General features: G+C 39.7%; 1 protein-coding gene across 2 annotated transcripts in view; it reads left to right on the top strand.

Annotated features, from left to right (window-relative positions):
• Window positions 1-22363, top strand: part of gnal (guanine nucleotide binding protein (G protein), alpha activating activity polypeptide, olfactory type) — a 200119-nt gene that overhangs the window by 56377 nt on the left and 121379 nt on the right. For both annotated transcript variants that reach the window (XM_056234747.1, XM_056234746.1), the window contains exon 5: window positions 4261-4358. In XM_056234747.1, the coding sequence (XP_056090722.1) occupies window positions 4261-4358 (98 nt within the window). The remainder of the gene's footprint in view (window positions 1-4260; window positions 4359-22363) is intronic.

The raw sequence follows: 22363 nt of genomic DNA, 5'->3' as shown, positions 1-22363 counted from the left end.
CTCCACAATGGTTGCATAGGTGCACTGGAACAATCTTTCATAAAACGCATTAAACTTTAGTTTACAAAGACGTGAAAATCACCGAGTGGTCTGGGGTGTTCACTGATATGCTCACACAGAAATCGCTGCAAAAGATGCTTTCCAACAGGTTTTATCGTAGTTTTTGTCCAACTCCATTGACTTGACTTTGACAAAAACTACGATAAAACCTGATGGAAAGCATCTTTTGCAGCGATTTTTGTGTGAGCATATCAGTTTTATGAAGGATTGTTCCAGTGCACCTATGCAACCATTGTGGAGGTGGGGGGGGTGCGACCACAGAAACCGAAAATTCTCGGGCCAGCAGCATGTGTCCAAAGTTCAATCTTAAAGGAGCTGTATGTAAGAAATGTATTTCAATTAATCATAAAATGGCCCTGATGTGTCTCTCGACATTAAGAAATCATGTTCATTTCAAATACTTATATCACTGACAACAGTAGTACGGCCACGATATTGTCATTTAAAATGTGAAGTTGCAGCCCTCAACTGATGTTGATGTTGTCATGTTGTGTTTTGGCCTGAAGCCCCACCCTCCACCTATCTACCAATCACGAAGTCAGTAGTGTTTCGGCATCCGGGTTGCCAGCTTTGCTCTAGTTGAAAGCTCCTTGTAGCAGCCTACGTTCCTGCTGGATCCTGCAGCCTATCTGGCAACCTCGAGTCAGGGGGGAGGGGGAAGGGATACACCGCTCTACAGTAATTTGAAAGTGATTGCAGTACCAGTTTTGGCCACAATCTTACATACAGCTCCTTTAACCGTTCTATTTCACCAGAAACGATCTTAAAACAGGGCTTTAAGTGTAAAATACCGAACTTGTCCTTTAAAGTAAAAAAAATATTCCATCAAGAGCAGTGAGTGATTTTCTTTGTCTTTGATTAACATTAAGCACACAGACGGAAGCAGGTTTATTTGGCTGCTGCATGCATGGATCCATTATATTGTTACACGTGTGCTTCTTTCTCAACTGTTTTTACTTGAATACTCACCAAGATAGACATTTTGACATACATTTGTGTGTATTTGGCCATATAAGCTGCGGAAGATAACTGAATTCAGGATCACACACAGCGTGAGTGAGAGGCAGCTTTCTGTGCCCGTGAGTACTTCTCTTATGGCATTTAATATAGGGATGCACGATATATCGACCACATTCCACGATATCGTCCGATAAATGGTCATTTTTAATGTTATCGTTATCAATCCGATAAGAAAATTAGGCCGATATATTAAAGCCGATAGATAATGGATTATTTACTTCAGCTCAGACACTTGCACGATGTTCGCCATTATGGTTTTGAATTGCTTGATATGATTGGAATCACTTCGAAAAGGAAGAAAAGCCAAATCTGTCATATAGGCTTCATAACATAATGAGAACACGACTATAAAAGAATGTTGTGAATTCTTGTTCGCCAGTGTTTCAACGCAACAATCTCGTTGTAGCGAAAAGAGCGTGTCTACGGAGTCAAGCCTTCATGACAAGCACAGTCAAGTTCGCTTGAGCTTTCGTAACATTTTGTGCCATTTGTAAGTTGTAGTGTGTGTGTGTGTGTGTGTGCGTGTGTGTGTGTGTGCGTGTGCATGTGTGTGTGTATATATATATATATATATATATATATATATATATGATTAATCTCATATAGGACGGGATTGGTTGAGTTAATGAACGATGCAGTAAAGCGCTACATTGTACCGGTGATCATCTTTAGCTTTAGCGTGCACAGCTCAAACAGCAATGCACATTTATAACTATGATTGGGACTGTCATATACAATGACATTATAATGAGAACACTATTGTAATAAGACGTTGTGAATTATCTGGGTTTAGTTGCCGCTTCAGCGTGTTTTTGTGGGAATGGCTAAAACAGGGGTTACACATTCTGACCAGCACAGTCAAGTTTGCTTATGCATTCGCGTCATTTTGTGCAGATATAAGTCGTGATATTAAGTTTGTTATATAAATATCTGATTAATCTCATATAGGATGCGTTTCGTTGAGTTAAATAACCCGCTAGAAAAGTTATTCAGTTTCCCCGTGCTCATTCTCTTCAGCTTCAGTGTGCGCACTCAAACAGCAATGCAAAACATTAAAAGCTATGATTGGGACTGTCATACACAGTACATATCATTATAATTGTATACATTATTATTGTAATACATTTTGGGGTTAGTTGCATTCTTCAGCTTCAGTTTACGGGTATTCGTTCTCTTCAGCTTTAGCGCGCGCAGCTCAAACAGCAAAGATGTCATTTGAAACAGTAGGCCTAATATTACAGATGTTTAAGTCAAGTCACATTTATTTATATAGCGCTTTTTACAATACAGATTGTTTCTAAACAGCTTTACAGAGATAACAGGAAAATAATGCAACGAAGTTTGTTTACAGAAGAAAATAGCATCACAGTCCAGCTTAAGTAAGTTCAGTGATGTTTCAATTTGTTGTAAAAAAGTTATTAATTTAGTTAATTTATATATATATAGCCGCTCTGGAGAAAACCGTGATGTCATCGTCCAGCTCAGTTCAGTTCTCATATAATGGTGTCAATGCAGGCAGATCAATATTATTGTTGAATATTAAATTAAATGTTAAATTTAATGTCCCCAACTAAGCAAGCCAAAAGCCAATGGCAACAGAGGTGAAAAAGGCGACAAAGGCAAAAAAGGCGACAAAGGCAAAAAAGGCGACAGTGGCAAGGAACCAAAAATCCATCAGGTGGCAGAATGAAGAAAAAAAAACTTGGGAGAAACCAGGGTTGGGTTTCCCAAAAGCATCGTAAGCTTAAGTTGATCGTAGAACAATTGCCACCAATGGTCTCTACGATCAACTTAGGCTTACGATGCTTTTGGGAAACGCAGTCCAGACTCAGTCGGGGTGCCAGTTCTCCTCTGGCCAACGAACGAACAGTGTATGATTATAATTCAGGCAGTGTACTATTACTGTAATATTAAGCGTTATTTTTTTTTTTTCCAAAAACATTGATGCATTATTATTAATAACTATCACTTCTCGTATTATTTTCAGCAACAATATGGTTTGATTAAAATAATTTCCTTATTGTCCGTGCGGAGGCTATTTCATTTTATTTGTCCATGGCACATGCATTTTGTTTCTTTATATGCAGCCCAATGTTATTCAATGACTTGTTTGCATTATTTAGGTAATTTGTTTAATTTTAATTTATTGTTAGATAATATATTTTTTGGGAACACTTTACAATAAGGTCTCATTTGTTAATGCAACATGAACATTTTATTAACTAACACTAACAAAGGTTATTGCTCTCTGTTAGTTCACATTGCATTAAATGTTAACAGATACAACTTTGTATCTTAAAAATGTCTTAGAAAATGTTGAGATTAACATTAACTAAGATTAATAAATGCTGTAGAAGTATTGTTCATTCATTGTTGGTTCATGTTAACTAATGCTAACAAAATTAAACCTTATAGTGGTACCATTTTTTAATAAAAAAATTTGGCTATAGGAGTGTAAAATAAATTTTAAAAGTTAAGGAATCTTACACTGGTTCAAACTAGGCTATTGCATATGTTTGATTTATGTTGAAGTGTTTGGGACATGGCTTTTAATGGTGAGCCTTTTGTTTTTGTAATCAGGCTATCAAAGTATATCAAAATTTGAATTTAGATTTATCGGCCAATAAATCAAAATTTGAATTTAGATTTATCGGCCAATATATTGGTTATCGGCTTTTAAATGTAAAGAATTATTGGTATCGCACGTATGTAACAGTTATATCTCCAGTCTACTTTTTGTAATCTTTTGGAGTATTAAAATCATGCAGTAGACATCGGGATATGTACATTTGCGATATTTCGATGCTTGTGTTAAACATATTAGTAAAGACATCAGCATCATAGTTCATGAGTATATGCCTTAGTTTTACAGATCAACAACAGGAGTCAGGTGGTGAATTAGAATGATAATGTACAGTAAAGTGGTCTTTTGCCCCTGACAACTTCCAACTGTACAGTTTTACAGCAACTACTTTACTTAATTGTGGTTTGTTGATCACCGCATTTTCTGCTAAAAAAATGTTTTTCTATAATGTTTATTTGTTTGTTACTGTCAAAAGTTGTATATTTTTTAGTTAAGCAGTCAACGTTTTTATTCCCTTCTTACTTTTATTTTGTGTTAATTACTGTCACATAAATAGATGCTAACTCAATATTGTGTGGTGTTTCTACTTTTTACAGGAGTTTTTTGAGCATGCAAAGCATCTGTGGGATGATGAGGGGGTGAAGGCCTGTTTCGAGCGCTCAAACGAGTTTCAGCTCATCGACTGCGCAAAGTAGTGAGTATCTGTTGATATGTGTCAGCCTTACTCCTACAGTAGTGTTGTCAACTGTCATAGCGTGTCTCTGCTGAATTTCTGTGATGATTGCTGTGTGGAGATTTCTTGTTGTGTGCGGCACAACCCATTAGATTATGCAGAGTGGATATGTGTATTTGTGCGACCCACTAGTGCAGTGCAGTGTGTCCAAACTTTCTCTTCGTCCCACTTTTTCAGTATTTGGATACCTATACATCTCATGAATCAGTAAGATAAAACTTTTATAAATGCGTTATTTACAGAAATCGAGCAAAGAGTGCTCCCTCTATAATCACTGAAGCTGTCGATCACTTCAGTTCACCATGGGCTCATTGTCGGTTAAAAAAGCTGTCTACACTGCACAATGAAACTCTTATTCACATCATGTTTATTCTTTGGTTGTTATGAAAAGATTAGTGCAAGTGTGTAAAACTCAAGCTCACACTTCTGTTTAGAGATATTGAGTGGATTTGTACTAACTTTAACATTGGCCATTGCATTCATGCCCTCAAACGACATCTGTGATTGGCAACAATGCAGTGGATGCAATGTGTTCATCTGTTGGCCAGAACTGGTCCCTCGATTGAGCCTGGTTTCTCCCAAGGTTTTTTTCTCCGTACTGCTACCTGATGGAGTTTGGGTTCCTTGCCACTGTCGGCTCTGGCTTGCTTAGTTGAGGACACTTAATATTCAACAATATTATTGTTCTGACTGTCCTGACACTGTTGTATGAGAACTGAACTGAGCCTCGATGACGCCATTTTTTGCAGAACTGCTTTATATGAAATGAACTAATTTAATAATATTGATGATCTTTACAATGGATCTGAATCAACACTGAACGGACTTCAGCCGAAATGCATCATTTTTCCTGTTTATCTTTGTACAATAACAACTTTGAAATAGGGCTGCCACTAACGACTATTTTTGTATCGATTAATCAAAACGATTAATTTCCCACCAAAAATCAACAATTTAACGTAAGAACATTTTATGTCTTGCAACTTTGGCATTCAATAGTGTAACATTAAAAAAAAGTATAAATGTAAACTGTTTCAATTAAACCCCAACAGTTGGGTTTTCACATTAAACAAATGCAATGTTTAGAATCCACTGGAATCAAGTATTAAAATGTAATTAAAAAGTACTCTCAGAAATGTGTAAACAACAGATTTAAACAGACATCTCCAGCATGATGAAAAAAATAACAGAGAACTTCAGTAGTGAAACTCCAAATGGAATCCAAATTTCTATGAAATCCTTTAAAGCAAAAGTAAAGTTGGGCTGCAGCTATCGATTATTTTAGTAATCGGGTATTCTACCCATTATTCCATCAATAAATCGAGTAATTGGATAAAAATGTGGTAATAAAGATATATCCAAGTGAACAACAGCCTTTAAAATACAAATGTATAATAACAAGTAATAATAATTGGTTCAAATAAAGTATCAAAGTAATCATATGGGTTTTATTGAACAACAAAATACACCATGTAAAAAATTATATAAACTAATATAAACATAACTTATAATACGTGATGTATAACAAATGCCTGCAAAGGGCGACAACGGCCTGGTGATTATTGTTGTTACACTACGGCATGACCAAATCCTTGTTTAATATTGACCAAACAACATTTAATTCAATGTCCACTTAATCTTTAATATTTGGTCACTTTTGTATGATAGACATGCAATAGCCGCTGTAATTTCTTAAAAAAAGAACATGTGCACATCAAAACATGCAGACTCAGAGCGAGGGGTTAAACTTTTATTTTGAAATCGCAATGAACAACAATTCACATATTTAGAAACACATTTATGTATTCTCCTGTGTTGGCGTAGATTTACAAATGAGTTGCGTTACAAATCTTGGAAATGGCACACTGCGTTACCAGATGAACGTTAAGCAACCCAAACTCACAGCATGAGAAACCAGAGACGCGCTCCACACATATAAATAACAGTTGTTGCTGTTGAAAAAAAAACCTCACTGAGTTCGAGTGAGTGCCAAAATACACACAGGGACAGGGAGTATTAGCTTTCCGTGTCAGAAACGCATGTCAAACTGAAAAATATCAGGCTTTTATAAAACCCTCATTCTCTATCGAGCAACAACGCTGACGGCTGTTGCCAGTAGGGCTGCACGATTAATTGCAACGAAACTGCACGTGATTTGGCAAAGGCTGCGATTATTTTATGCACAGCTTGTCAGTGCAGTGCGGCTCATCGGTAGTAAATGCTGCTTCATCTGTGTCAAATTTACCTCAGAAAAGCCATGCTCAATCTCGTTAGTCAGCTAGAAATAAAACTATAGAAAGGGACATTTTGCTAAATATATGCACTATATCACATAATCCTTATATTTTCACCTAACCTGTTGTCTACATGAGAAAGAATGGAAGGATCTAAAAATAAAATTCAACATCGCCCATATAATTCCATGTGAAGAGCTGCCTTTCACCAAATTTACCTCTCAGATTTTAGTAATGAAGACATTTTTTTTGGGTGTGTGCAAGACATACGACAATGTTTATAGGATGCATTAGGAGGAGGCCAAACTACACTCATTGGCCAAGTGATGCTGACATTATTATGGTCTGTGACACTCTCAGATTCTGTGTAAAGAACAATTCTTTGTGACTATGTTCTCAAGTTGGAAAAGCAATTCGCCTTTGGCTAAGCCACACCCTAGAATGTAGATTGACCAATCACAGCGCAGCCAAGAACGAGCTCCCACAGAGGTCCGACACTTTTTCACAGCGCTCCATTGACTTTAACACAGCCGTCTCATATTTTTGGTCTCGGCAGGCTATTACCGTCGTAGTTTTATCAAAAATATGGTTAAACGTTGTGCCTGGGGCATTTGTAACACAGATACGCGTTTCCCAGAGAGGTTGGAGGGGGGTGTGCGTTTTTTTCCCTTCCCAAAACCGAAGTCAAATCCTGACAACTAAAAGTGTCGTCTAGCACACGCTGCTAATAAATACAACGTTATACTCGCGTAGTCCGTTTGCTTTGTAATAACGATTATAGAAGTGAATAGAGACCTACCCAGCTTTGCATGAACAGTGTTGCTCCTTGATATTGTTAGTCCCAGCCTCCGTCTCGATTAGTACGATATGCGGTGGTTCATTTTTTGACTGTGACCGGTATGCATTGCCTCTATTTTGGATGCCTTGTTGTTCCTTGCGTTTCACCTGTATGTCATGAACGTATGCCTTCAAACGTATATCGCAGCCCCTTTTGACTACTTCTATCGGACACTTTATTTGCTGCTTTATAAAAGTTTGATAAAATTTCAGCAGGAAGAGCTGTCACAGCATAAGCCATGTTGATACCAGAGCCCAGATGAAGTTTGTTTGTCGGACGTAGCAACAGTAACTAAGGGGGGCGGGGCCTAGCCAAAGGCGAATTCAATTCCTATTTTAAGTGAATCTCAGTCCCCAGGACATCCACAAGATGGATGAAAATGCTGATGCTGTAAAAGGAAGACAGACGTGACAACACATGACAAAATTAAAACATTTATTATTTTGTGGCACTTAAAATTATTTGGCGAATATGCAGAAATATAGTAACATCGTAATGACATGGAGTAACAACATTAGTCCTTCATTCCGTCCCCTTGATTGCCGATGTTAAGCAATTCAATATAAAATATACATACAGTATATTTAGGAGCAAGATATAGTTATTGATATTAAATGTGTAACGGTTCAAACTGCTCACGGTTCGTTTTGTAAGTATTTTGTAAGTATTTATTTTAAATGTTGACATGTCCTCAAAAAGATGTGTAGAAAATAGGCCTGTAATTACCATAGACTGTATAAAACCAGGCACCTCAGCTCCACCCACATCCCGCCTCTTTGCCTATTTTTGGTTATCCGGGAGTGACGCGCTACCAAGATGGTGAGGGCTGGCTCCACCCACTTTGGGCTACAAAAATGCTCTTCAGAAACCTACGGGTGACGTCACGGACACTATGTCCATTGTTTTATAAAGTCTATGGTGTGGATGGTAAGTTAGTTTAAAATGTTTGTGATACTAAAGTTTCACGTTAGAGAAGTGTCATGTTTAAATGTTTTGCTACTTGCTTGAGGATCTTATTATAGAAAACTATATATAAATAATGTGCTGAATATATGTTGTTTATATTTGTGTTTAAAGCCATGGACCAGTAGTGCACTGTAAACAGATCTTCTCTGAAAGCTATTATCGTGTGCTGCTTCTGCACCGCATACGTACTACAATACATACGGCATACGTACTGCAAACGGACCATGTGTGAAACATGCTTAAGAAGCGTGCCTGCAGTAATCACAGTGACCATCAAAGTTCCCTCTATGCTGCGCGCATAATTGAAGGTCCTGCGCAGCGCAATTTTAGACTGCACAAAAAATGTAACAACTACAGAGTAGGTGCGTCCACTCAGTAAGCAGCAATGTCAACATCTTAAGAAAAAGGTTTGTTTGACTTTCAAACAAGAATGGCTTAATGAAGTTCATACGAATACAAGTGATGGTCTTGGTAAAACAATTAAAATGTCTGACATATTCAGCTACAGTTAGTGGTATTGTGTGCAAAATTGGCTCTGAAGGGAAAACCAAAAGAGAGTTTTCTGCCAGGAAAACGTGGACAGAGTGGAAACTTGACTACCTAAAATGACACTTAAAAGGTAGGTATAAAGGAGGTGTCGGGAAGGAGACCCAAACTTGTGACATCTGAGAAGGACTGTACTTAGTGTTGATACAAAATCCTCAATCTCCCCAGGTTGTCCGGTCAGAACAATAATGAGGACGACTTTTACACTCTCATGCCACTCTTTAATGAAACAGTTTGATATAGATGTGAGTTTTGTTCATGGTTTCTAAAACAAACAAAAATAAATTTTCTCTGTTGCGTTCAGTGCTTCTCTTCTGCGCTCAGTGCTTTCTTCCGGAAACAACGGACCATATGAGATTCCAAGTCACAGTTCAGCTCACATATCACCGTGTTCGTGGTTTGACTGATCGAGACTGTTTTCCAAGATGGGTCCTGTCTGTATGCGCTAACTGTACTGTCTGTGTAAAGTATCTTCTTATTAAACTGTCTATACACTTACAAAGTTCTCAATGCTTCGGTTTGCATGTAAGGACACTCATTATGCTAACGTGTTAGTGTGGGGCTAATTTCAGCCTTGTTAATGGTATTAACTAGCGATCTCTTTTTGCTTACTCGATGCCCAATATACTAGCGTTATAAGCTAAACTGTTTTTAGAGATAAAACTCTTTATATTCGATTATCATGAAAACAAATCTCAGGGAACGATTTAGTCTGTACCAATGTGTTATTACACCCGAGGTTCATTTTGCGCCGGAGTTCTCCTTTAACAGTAGGGTAGGCAATTTTTTTATTAACACTTTGTTATACTGGTTGAAAAATTCTTCAAATCCTGATAGCAATCAATTATAGAATTGATCTAAATATTAAAAACTGTACATATATCTTCTGTGGAAGTCTCAGGACCAAAAAATGCTGCAGGTTCAAATGCAATCATACAATGTCTTACCTGCCTGTCAAAATATGTATTTTCATACCTCCGTGCACCCTGCTCGCACATGCAGCGAATTGCTGCCTTATTTTACTTTTTGAAGTCCTGGTGCATGTTACTGCGACTGTTTCATGTGCATGCTCTCCCGAATGTCAACAGGATTTTGGATAATATTTGTTAACATAATTCTGTTTTATTATGCACATGACTAACCAAGTTAACATGTTAGCGAGTTAACCTATTATGATGTGTGGCGTGAGAGGGCCATGACTTGTCGGACGTAGCAACAGTAATTAAAGAGGGCACTATGTCACAAGGATGAGTCGTAGATCCAAATGCAAGTTAAGCAGTTTTATTGACAGACAGAACAGGAGAGTACTCAAAACACCACGTTTAGCAGGCGGGCGACCTGGAAGACAACACTCCGACTGGAGACGTGAGACGGGGAATCCACAGTGAAGGCTAGCTCGAAGGCAGGTGAATGGACTCAGGCGATCTCCCAAACGGCTGGATGCGCAGTAAACAAAGACATAAACTCCGCACGGAGACTAGGACACAGGAACTGTGTGAGAGACACAAACAAGAGTGACGAACCGACACCAAGCACAAACAACTCCAGCGATATAAAGACAGCTAACAAGCATAATGATTAGCTGCAGCTGAAGGCTGATAAGTGATCAGCTGGTGCTAAGCAACAAACAGGTAGTACACACCCACAAACCCACGCCTACAAACACACCAACAGAAACTCAGAACGAACACCCGGATTGATGAACCGTGACAGTACCCCCTCCCCTAGGAGTGCCTCCTGGCACTCCCAGGAGAGCTTACCTGACGATTGTAATCATCGATAAGGGAGTGATCCAGTATGTCCCTAGCAGGAACCCAACTCCTCTCCTCCGGACCGTAACCCTCCCAGTCCACCAGGTACTGGAATCCGCATCCCCTCCGTCTCGAGTCCAGAATACGATTAACCGAATATGTAGGCTCCCCGTCTACGAGTCGCGGCAGTGGGGGAACCGGGGTGGGCGGATTAAGGTCAGAACGAAAAACAGGTTTCAATTTGGAGACATGAAAGGCGGGGTGAATTCTCCTGTACGCTTGAGGAAGTTTGAGGCGGACCGTCACCGGACTAATGATCTTGGTGACAGTGAACGGGCCGATAAATTTAGGAGCTAGCTTATTAGACACGGAACGGAGCGGAATATTCTTAGTAGAAAGCCACACCTTTTGACCCACGACGTACACGGGAGGCCTTGACCGGTGGCGATCGGCCTTAGCCTTGGTGCGCGCCCCCACCTGGAGCAGAGTCTCACGGGCTCTGGTCCAAGTGTGGTGGCACCTCTGGACGAAGGCGTGAGCCGAGGGGACCGCGACTTCGGATTCCAGACTGGGAAGGATAGATGGCTGGTACCCTACGCTACACTCAAACGGAGATAGGCCCGTGGATGACACTGGTAACGAGTTATGTGCGTACTCCACCCATGAGAGCTTCTGGCTCCAGGAGGAAGGATTCTGAGAAACCAAACATCGCAACACTCTCTCCAAGTCTTGGTTGGCACGCTCGGTCTGCCCGTTGCACTGAGGATGAAACCCAGAAGAAAGACTGACACTCGCCCCCAACAAACGACAAAACTCTTTCCAAAATTTGGAAATAAATTGGGGACCCCTGTCAGAGACCACGTCCACCGGGAGGCCATGTAACCGAAAGACGTGGTCTACAACAGCAACCGCTGTCTCCTTGGCAGACGGTAATTTGGGCAAGGGAATGAAATGAGCCGCCTTCGAGAACCGGTCCACTACAGTCAAAACGACCGTATTGCCCTGGGAGGGCGGGAGGGCAGTGACAAAATCTAGCGCGATGTGGGACCAGGGTCTCGAAGGGACAGACAGCGGTTGGAGTAACCCATCCGGTGGGCGATTGGAAGTCTTCCCACACGCACAGACTGAACATGCCAAAACAAAACTCCGAACATCACGAGCCATGGAAGGCCACCAGAATCGTTGCTTGACCAAAAAACTGGTGTGATTGACTCCTGGATGACATGCTACATTGGAACAATGACCCCACCGAATAACGTCGGACCATAACCCCTCCGGTACAAATAAGCGACTCTGTGGACACCCGGGCGGAGGCGTTACCCCTTCTAAGGCCGAGCGGACCTTCGACTCGATCTCCCAAATGAGTGTGGAGACAATGAGTCTCTCGGAAAAAATGCACTCGGGAGTGGACGGGCGAACGGAACGGTCAAAAATGCGAGACAAAGCATCGGGTTTGATGTTCTTGGACCCCGGACGATACGATAAGGTAAACTCAAAACGACTGAAAAAAAGTGCCCACCGAGCCTGCCTGGAGTTGAGTCTTTTAGCAGACCTAATATATTCAAGGTTCTTATGATCGGTCCAGACAATAAAGGGTACCCCCGAACCCTCTAACCAATGGTGCCATTCCTCCAATGCTAACTTGACTGCCAGCAACTCTCTGTTACCAATGTCATAATTACACTCTGCCGGAGATAAACGATGGGAGAAAAACGCGCAAGGATGCATCTTGTCATCCGCGGAATTAATGGAAATTAAAGTCACTAGTAGTGTACTGGAAGAAAATAAATGGATTACAGTAGTAACAGGAGTTCCCACGGACGTAACAGAGGAATCGATCAAAAAGAATCTGTCAGGAGCAGAGGTGATAACTGTAAAACGATTGAAGATGATCAAGAATAAGGAGAGGAAAGATAGTCTATCAGTCATGCTTAATTCCAGAGAGGAACAAATGCCCGGTAGGGTATTTCGGTAACACTTTACAATAAAGTTCATTAGTTAATGTATTAACTAACATTAATTAAAATTGAGCAGTCCATTTGTTACTGTATTTGTTAATCTTTGTTAACGTTAGTTAATAAAAATAGAGCTGTTCATTGTTAGTTCATGTTAGTTCACAGTACATTAACTAATGTTAACAAGATTTTAATAAAGTATTAGTAAATGTTGAAATTAACATTAACAGATTAATAAATGCTGTGTACGTGCAGTTCATTATTAGTACATGTTAACTAATGTAGTTAACTAACATTAACTAAGAAACCTTATTGTAAAGTGTTACCGGTATTTCTTGGTTTCATTAGTTATGCTGTTTGTCCATACATTCCTCCTTAGATAAGATGTTTTAAATGTCAGAAGTTTGGGCATGTGGCGGCTAGTTGTAAAGGGAAACAGCAATGTGCTAGATTTGGTGGAGAGCACGAATATGGTAAATGTGACAGTGCTGTGCGCCAGTGGATGCCAGGTCAGGAAAACGGCTGAGGAAATTCAGAATAAAAAAAGTTCTGGAAGGAATGACATGCGGAAACAAGTGTTCAGTTTCGGAGGACAGTTCAACAGAAAGTACAAGAAAATACTGGTACAGCAGAAATTGAGAGTAGCAGCAACCAATATAGTGTGAAAGAGTCGTTGATGATAGTGGACAAGGTTTCCCTCATTGCCTTCACTGCGGAAGTGTTAAACTGTTCAGCGAAAAGTGATAGTATATCTGAAAGAATTAGAATAATCACAAGGGCAGCTGGGAGATACTTGGATGTAGAGGGAATAACAGGCGAGCAAATAAACTAAATGCTAAAAGTTCAGACTTCAAATTCTCAAACTGCATGTGGTAGTTTGTAATGGTATTAATAATTCTTCAGTGGAATGCTAGAAGTATTATTGCAAATGGTTTGGAATTTAAGAAATGTATAGATGATTTTGATGAAAAACTTCAAATAATCCGCGTGCAAGAATCATGGTTTAAATCTCATCTGCAGTTTGGGGTGCACGGATATACGGAAGTACGAAGGGATAGGAAAGATGGAAATTAGTGGTGGGGTGATAACCTTTATTAAGCAAGGTATACGATTTAGAGCTTAAGATGTAAGCACGAAGATTGAAGCAGTAGCGGTGGAGGTATGGGGTGGTAATCAGAATAAAAGAGTAATTCATTTTTATAACCCATGTGAAAAGTTAAGGAATAATTTATTAGGAAAGATAGGGGTGATGGAAGTAACGGGCTGGTGTGTTGTGGAGATTTGAATGCACATAGCACATTATAGGACATGTGTAGTGTCAGTTGGAGATGAAGTATCCCAACGTTCTGAAATCATGTGGAGTTCAGCAGGGTTCCCTGTTAGGAGGACCAATTTTGTTCTCAGTCTATATGCTTCCACTAGGTGCTGTAATTAGAAAACATAATAGAAAATTTCACTGTTATGCATATGACCTACAGTTATATGAAGATAAAGATAAAAATCTGTCATTTTCTTTGTTATTAAAAACATAAGAACAAGGTACACATTACACATTACACAAAGTATTTGATACACTGCCAATTTTGCAGGTTTTCCCACTTACAAAGCATGTAGAAGTCTGTCATTTATATCATAGGTACTCTTCAACTGTGAGTGACGGAATCTAAAACAAAAATCCAGAAAATCACATTGTTTGATTTAAGTAATTCCTTCGCATTTTATTTCATGACATAAGTATTTGATCACCTACCAACCAGTAAGAATTCCGCCTCTCACAGACCTGTTAGTTTCTCTTTAAGAATCCCTCCTGTTCTCCACTCATTAACTGTATTAAATGCACCTGTTTAAACCCGTTACCTGTATAAAAGACACCTGTCCACACACTCAATCAAACAGACTCCAACCTCTCCACAATGGCCAAGACCAGAGAGTTGTGTAAGGACATCAGGGATAAAATTGTAGACCTGCAGAAGGCTGGGATGGGCTACAGGACAATGGGCAAGCAGCTTGGTGAGAAGGCAACAACAGTTGGCGCAATCATTAGAAAATGGAAGAAGTTCAAGATGACGGTCAATCTCCCTCGGTCTGGGGCTCCATACAAGATCTCACCTCGTGGGGCATCAATGATCATGAGGAAGGTGAGAGATTAGCCCAGAACTACACGGCAAGACCTGCTCAATGACCTGAAGAGAGCTGGGACCACAGTCTCAAAGAAAACCATTAGTAACAGACTACGCCGTCATGGATTAAAATCCTGCAGCGCACGCAAGGTCCCCCTGCTCAAGCCAGCGCATGTCCAGGCCCGTCTGAAGTTTGCCAATGACGATCTGGGGCCGTATTCACAAAGAGTTTTATCTTACCACTAGGAGTCCTCCTAAATCGCACTAAAATAGAGAGTTTTCTTTTAAGTTTTCTCTTAAAAGTTATTCACAACGCCTTTCAGACCTACTCTTAGTAAGGAAAAATGACAACTCCTAAACTAAGAGTGAGTCTTCGTTGCTATGGATGACGTCAATTCTAATGCACGAGCTTCCTCGCAATGATCCCGGTGATTGGTTGTTAGATGACAGGGCCATCATGCGGAACATAATAGATGCAACAAATCATGGAATTACGACATCTAAATATGTTTGTGTCCTACACAAAATAATAATAGTAATGTCATCGAAATGCATATCATGTTTGTGCAGGCCCCAGTGAAGTGTAATTCTAAAAAAGGCAGAGAGAGAGAGAGAAAAGTCGTGAATTAAATTAAATTAAATCAAGGTAGCCTAATACCCTAATGAAAACCGCCACTTGCCTAATAATGAAAAACGACACTTGCCTAATAATGAAAAACGACACTTGCATTAACACATTAATTGACATCATATTAGCCTAAATAGATTAGCAAGGAAATGTTGCTCCTATTGAAGTAATGCAATAGTTGAATGACGGTGGATTATGAACTCGCCAAAACGGAAAAGAAAGCCCAACTGGACGCAGGATCGGTTACTGCTGCTGGCTGGTTGGTGCTGGAAAAAAAAACATAATAAAAGGGAAATTCGGCACTGGGATATCAAGCAAAACTTAGCGTGAGACATGGGAGAGGATTTGTTTGCAGATCAATGCAGCATTCCCGCTTGTGTCGCGGACCCCAGACGACTGCGAGAGGCGGTGGTGTGCGCTACAACCCTTTGTGAATAGGTCTTAGTGAGTTAGGAGTCCTCTTGATGACTTTTAAGCTGTCCCAGACTTAGGTGCTACTTTTAGGGCTAAAATGCTTTGTGAATTACTCTTAGTGAAATAAATTAGGAGTCCTAAAGTTAGGAGTGACACGCCCATTATTTTTAAGAGTTGCTCCTAAATTCGCCAGTTAGGAGCTACTTTTAGCCTTAAAATTCTTTGTGAATACGGCCCCAGGATGATCCAGAGGAGGAATGGGAGAAGATCATGTGGTCTGATGAGACAAAAATAGAGCTTTTTGATCTAAACTCCACTCGCCGTGTTTGGAGGAAGAAGAAGAATGAGTACAACCCCAAACGTGAAGCATGGAGGTGGAAACATCATTCTTTGGGGATGCTTTTCTGCAAAGGGGACAGGATGACTGCACCGTATTGAGGGGAGGATGAATGGGGCCATGTATCGCAAGATCTTGGCCAACAACCTCCTTCCCTTAGTAAGAGCATTGAAGATGGGTCATGGCTGGGTCTTCCAGCATGACAATGACCTGAAACACACAGCCAGGGCAACTAAGGAGTGGCTCCGTAAGAAGCATCTCAAGGTCCTGGAGTGGCCTAGCCAGTCTCCAGACCTGAACCCAATAGAAAATCTTTGGAGGGAGCTGAAAGTCCGTATTGCCCAGCGACAGCCCCGAAATCTGAAGGATCTGGAGAAGGTCTGTATGGAGGAATGGGCCAAAATCCCTGCTGCAGTGTGTGCAAACCTGGTCAAGAACTACAGGAAACGTATGATCTCTGTAATTGCAAACAAAGGTTTCTGTACCAAATATTAAAGGTCTGTTTTTCTGATGTATCAATTACTTGTGTCATACAATAAAATGAATTACTTAATCATACAATGTGATTTTCTGGATTTTTGTTTTAGATTCCATCACTCACAGTTGAAGAGTACTATGATAAAAATACAGACTTCTACATGCTTTGTAAGTGGGAAAACCTGCAAAATCGGCAGTGTATCAAATACTTGTTCTCCTCACTGTACAAATTAAATAAACAGTGCTTTATTTTTTTCAGATACAGTAGGTGTATTTAGCAGTAGCATTGAAGTAAGTAATTAAATGAACAAATATGAAATTAAAACATTACATAGACTTCACTGTATAAATTATACATTGATTCTTATTAAAGCTACTATTAAAAGTTCTCAGTCAGTGAGTGATTTTCTCTTAGTGTTTTGTTGTTTTATTAACATTAAAGGGTTCCCCTAAAATAAAATAAAATGTCATAATTGACTCTCTCAAGTTGTTTTAAACCCTAATAAGTTTCTTTCTTCTGTTGAAAATAAAAGTTATTTTGAAGAATGTGGGTAACCAAACAGTTGCTGTGCATAACTGATATCACACACCCCTAGTTGTGATAATTGGTCAGAGCTCAAGTAAAAATCAGATTGAGCTTGCTCTTAATGGGGTTTTCCCGAATATTAAGCAGGTAGTAAGAAATTTGGGTGTATATTTTGATTCCAATCTAAATTTTGAATTTCAGAAGAAGTTGGTCCAGTTTTTTTTAATTAGTTAAGAAACATTTCCAAGATGAGGCGGTTTTTGAATTTTAATGATACAGAGAAGCTTATTCGTGCTTTTATTTATTCCCGCCTTGATTATTATAATGCTTTGTTCTCTTCTTTGAACCGTCACACTTTATCACGTTTACAATTAGTGCAGAATGCTGCAGCCAGATTACTGACAAGAACAAAGTTATTTCACCATATTACATCCGTTTTAGCTTCTTAACATTGGTTACCCATTTATTTAAGGATTGATTTAAACATTTTATTGTTGACATAAAGCTTTAAATGGTTTGGCAGTTGGCACCTATATATTTAACTGAGCTCCTGAGACCTTATGAATCAGGGAGATGTCTTAGATCTTATTTCAATAAGCTGCTGGCTGGTCCAAGAACTAGATTTGTAACTAAAGGGGATAGAGTGTTTGCAGTGAGGGCTCCAAAACTACGGAATAGTTTGCCAGTTGATATTAGATCATCTGAATGTGTCTTTGTTTTTAAATGTCGTTTGAAAAAGTACTTGTATAGACGTGCTTTTAATATTTTGTGAGGTCTTCTGTGTATTTTGGGTTTTGATATTTTTTGTTTCTTTATGTACTGTGTATAGCTCTTTATTAATGTATTTTAATGATTGTATTTTTATATTGTGTAAAGCACTCTGTGCATTGTTGCGTTAAAAGTGCTATATAAATAAAATTGTACTTACTATCAGTGTTTGAACTGCCCCATAATAGTAAGTGATATGTAATGGAGGAAATACTTGACAAAAGTAGTCTGGTTTGTATTAATGATGAAAGTTTTACAAGAATGGATGCCGTTAAAGGGCATTATTCCGCAATCGATTTGACAATTATGTCACAAAGTTTGGCAAAGGAAAGTGTATGGAAGGTTTTGTAAAGTAATGCCAAATGTTTTAGAAACAAAAAAGCTTGTTGAATTGCACTACTTGAAAAAAATATGCATTTTATTAACCATGCTTGCATTTTAATGCATTGTATTTTTAGGGCTTGCATTTTTATTGGCTGAAATTTAACATGGTTGAATATTTAAGCTGTGAATATTTCGATTCAAAACATTTCAAACATTTTCATTATTAAAAATGTAATAATCCATATTCACCTTTCATATTTCACTTCCAAAATATTCGATCTGTTTAAAAATACAACCTATAATATTCAACAGGCAATTTTCGGTCCATTTTATTTTGCTTTACAAATTCGCTTACACAAATTCAGTGGTTCAAATTCAAAAGTAAGTTCAACATTGACATCCAGAAACTGCAGGAAAAGCAGTAGATTACCCGGCATAATTTCCATCTCCATCTCCATCTGCTATTAGTCGACCTCACCAGCAGGTGGCAACAGTTAGAGCAACCGTTCATTCATAAAAACTTATTTAGAGGAAATTGAGCATGCTTTAAGTTTTTGTGATGATTATCTGGACCAGTATATATGTGGAAAAGAGATTATAAAGACACAAAAGCTGTTTGTTTAAAGGACAACTCCGGCGCAAAATGAACCTTTGGTCTAATAACACATTGGTACCGAGTCGACCGTTCTCTGGGATCAGTGGCGGCTGCTGGTCTTTCAAAGAGGGGAAGCTCTTTTTCTTTTAACTCAACTGTCAGGTGTGGGGATGGTGAAAAGAGTGAGGACTCAAGTGCAGAGTTGATGGGCTTTATTTTAATAATAATAATAATAATAAATAAAAAAATAATACAAATAAAAACTACAAACCACCACAGGACTGCAAACACAAGGAGAATAAATAGGGAGCAAACAAGGCAGGTAACGAGGGAGGACAGGTGGGGCAAATTAACTAATAATCAGGAAACAAGATGGGAGTTGACACAATCGACAGGAGACCACATGCACAAGGAAAACACATGACAAGCCATGTGCTCACACCAAACATGACAAAAAACACAAGCACATGGCCAGTAAAACAAATTACAAGCAATGTGCTCACACAAAATGAGACATGACGAACAATGAGAAGAGAACACTCATAAGCCACGTGTTCACACAGAACATGACAACATGAAAGCACACAGCTAGTGTAAAACACAAGCTGTGCTACACAGCACAAACATGACATGAAAGCACGTGACCGATGTAAACACAACACACTTGCACAGAGCGAACACAAACCCGCACACTCACACGACATGACAGAACGTTATGCACGAGAACGAGCGTAAGCTCATCCTGTGCGCTCACAACAGAAAACAAACAAACACGAGGAGCATGAATGTCCGAATCCCGACACAAAACCGAAACCAAACTAGACAGATGTGCCGTGATTCAAACACCACGCCCGCACATGTAACAAGGCACCTGACATCGACGGAGGAAATGTGGGAATTAGGTTAAACTGTGAAATGTGAAATGTAAAATGTATTGCAAATACCAAGAAATATGTTACCGCAGTTTGTCTTTCGAGTACACTTGTAAAATCCGCGATGGGACTGAGCTCGAAATCTCGAATAGCTTCCGCGTCAGCGACATTTTATTGGACGAAATCGCTGTCAATCAAAAGGAGATGCAATCCTCCAATCATCACGCAGACGCCCGGACTCCAGGCCAGCCCACTTCTCTATTCACCCCAGAGACGCTGAGCGTCCGGGGGCGGGACATAATCGCAGCATTTATCCAATGACCGTCTAGTTTCGAAGCACTGAAAAAAACTGTTCAAAGCAGCCCCATTGAAGTCAATGGACGCTCGGCTTCAACGGGGAAATGCCATAGGGAAATGCACTGTGACGCTACGTGAATGTATGAGAAGGAAATCGAGTCCGCCGACCTGCTATATCGAGCTGATTCTGAACGAACTCGTCTTCGAGATGAACGTGTTCTAACGCATTATTAGTCAATAAAATGTTAACACAATAGTACACATTTGACCATTAATCTTTTGACATTATAGGGGAAGCTGAGCTTCCCTTGCAGTCTTAAAGAAATCGCCACTGTCTGGGATTTGTTTTCATGATAATCGAATGTAAAGAGTTTTATCACTAAAATCTGTTTAGCTTAGAACGCTAGTATATAGGGCATAGAATAAGTAAGGGTGTCACGATTTCGACTTTAAATCGAAATCGACTGAAATTAATTCACAATCTCGAACTTCGAATAAAAAAATGGAATCGTCTATGCTGTCACGTCCGGTCGGCGTGCCAAGCGGAAAAAAACACACGTGTTGAAGTGCTGCGAGTCTATGGTCAACCTCCTCTAACTTAGCTACAGCCATTCAAAAGATAGCATGGCAACTGCAGATGCAGGAGACCCATCGACAGAACTTGAACCCCCTCCTCTTTCATTGAAGTCGCAGGTGTGGACGTTTTTTGGATTTCCAGTGAGTTATGTTGACAACGTTCGCGCTTCAAAAAAGCCACAGTTTGCAGACATCCCAAGTCTCGCGGAAGTTCTGGGAGTCTCCCGCATATTGATAGGGGCTTCCTGATGCACGCAAATTAGTTCAAATCTCTCGGAATCTAGAGTGGGCGAGCAAGAGCGCTCATGCGAGACAGAAAAAAACTGTGCTCCAAACCGTATTGCGCGCACGGCAGAGAGGGAGAGAGCGAGAGACCTTGCGTGTGTGCCTCATGAAGCGCATGTAAGACAGAGAGCATCCTGATTGGCCGGTTTTGGCTTTAAAAAAAATAAATGTAAAAATCGAGAATCGAATCGAACCGTGACCTTAGAATTGAAAATGTAATCGAATCGAGGATTTGGAGAATCGTGACACCCCTAAGAATAAGTAAAACAAAATCGCTAGTTAATACCACTAACAAGGCTCAAAATAGCCCCACACTAACACGGAAGCATAATGAGGGTCCCTACATGCAAACCGAAGCATTGAGAACTTTGTAAGTGTACAGACAGTTTAATAAGAAGATACTTTATGAAGACAATACACTTCGCGTATACAGGCAGGAGTCATCTTGGAAAAAGTCTTGACCAGTCGAACCATGAACGTTAATGTTATACATATAATCATACATTTTACTGTATGCTCATATACATATCTGGCTTGGTCAGACCAAGAGGATTCTGAAGGTATCAAGAACCTGATACCTTCAGGCATATGAGGGCATATGAATACAGAGATACATCTTAATGCATAATTACAAGCACTTACAGTTCATTTAATACTATGATAAAATCATAGATACCCCAATATGATATGGGCAAGCAGGCAAACATATCAAATATATCTTAGTAATGTCTTTATATGAGGAAGTTAATGAAAAGTCCATGTACGTGTGTGTGTGTGTGCGTCTTGGAGGGAGCTTTGCTTCGGCCACCTGGAATTCCTTTCTTGCCGGGGAGGGGGTGTTGAGCGATACAAATCTGTTTGAGGCTCACGCGTTCGAGTTTATGGCTGTTTGTTTTCTCTCGCGTATGCCACAAAAGTGTCAATGGGAGCAATTAGACGCCGGCTCTCTGGCGCCCTACTTGTGAGTTACCGGACAAAAGTCAGGGGTTAGAACGGTTTCCAAGTGTTGGAATTGTTACGAACCGTTGTGGGTCTAGGGCTGGTACCGCAACATTTATTTATTGAGTGTACTGCTGGAAGTGGCGTGTGGTGCAAAAACACATGTCAGACTCATTTTAAAGAGAAAAAAATAACTGGAATTTATTTCCATAAGCCAAAGCCACTGAATCCAGTCAAATAATAATGTGTGCTATATACAATAAATGATAGGGTGAATAAACAAACAATAAATAGGAAAAGAACAAAAGTGGCGCCAAAAGAAAGAACGCAAGATAACAAAACACTCCTTAATCTAAACCTAATCTAACCAAAGCAAAATGTAGAAAATAAACCGAAATCTTCGGTGCATCCGGCACCCTAACTAAACTATCTAATAAAACAGAAATACAAGGAGTGGCGCTCACTTCTTACCTGGTGTGTCTAACAATTATCTGCTACGGGTGCAATGTATATCGCGA

Source organism: Rhinichthys klamathensis, unplaced genomic scaffold (assembly GCF_029890125.1).
Source record: "Rhinichthys klamathensis goyatoka isolate OS25496 unplaced genomic scaffold, OSU_Roscu_1.1 h1tg000404l_1, whole genome shotgun sequence".
In the NCBI taxonomy this organism is placed as follows: Eukaryota; Metazoa; Chordata; class Actinopteri; order Cypriniformes; family Leuciscidae; genus Rhinichthys; species Rhinichthys klamathensis.
This window is presented reverse-complemented; position numbering and strand designations above follow the sequence as displayed.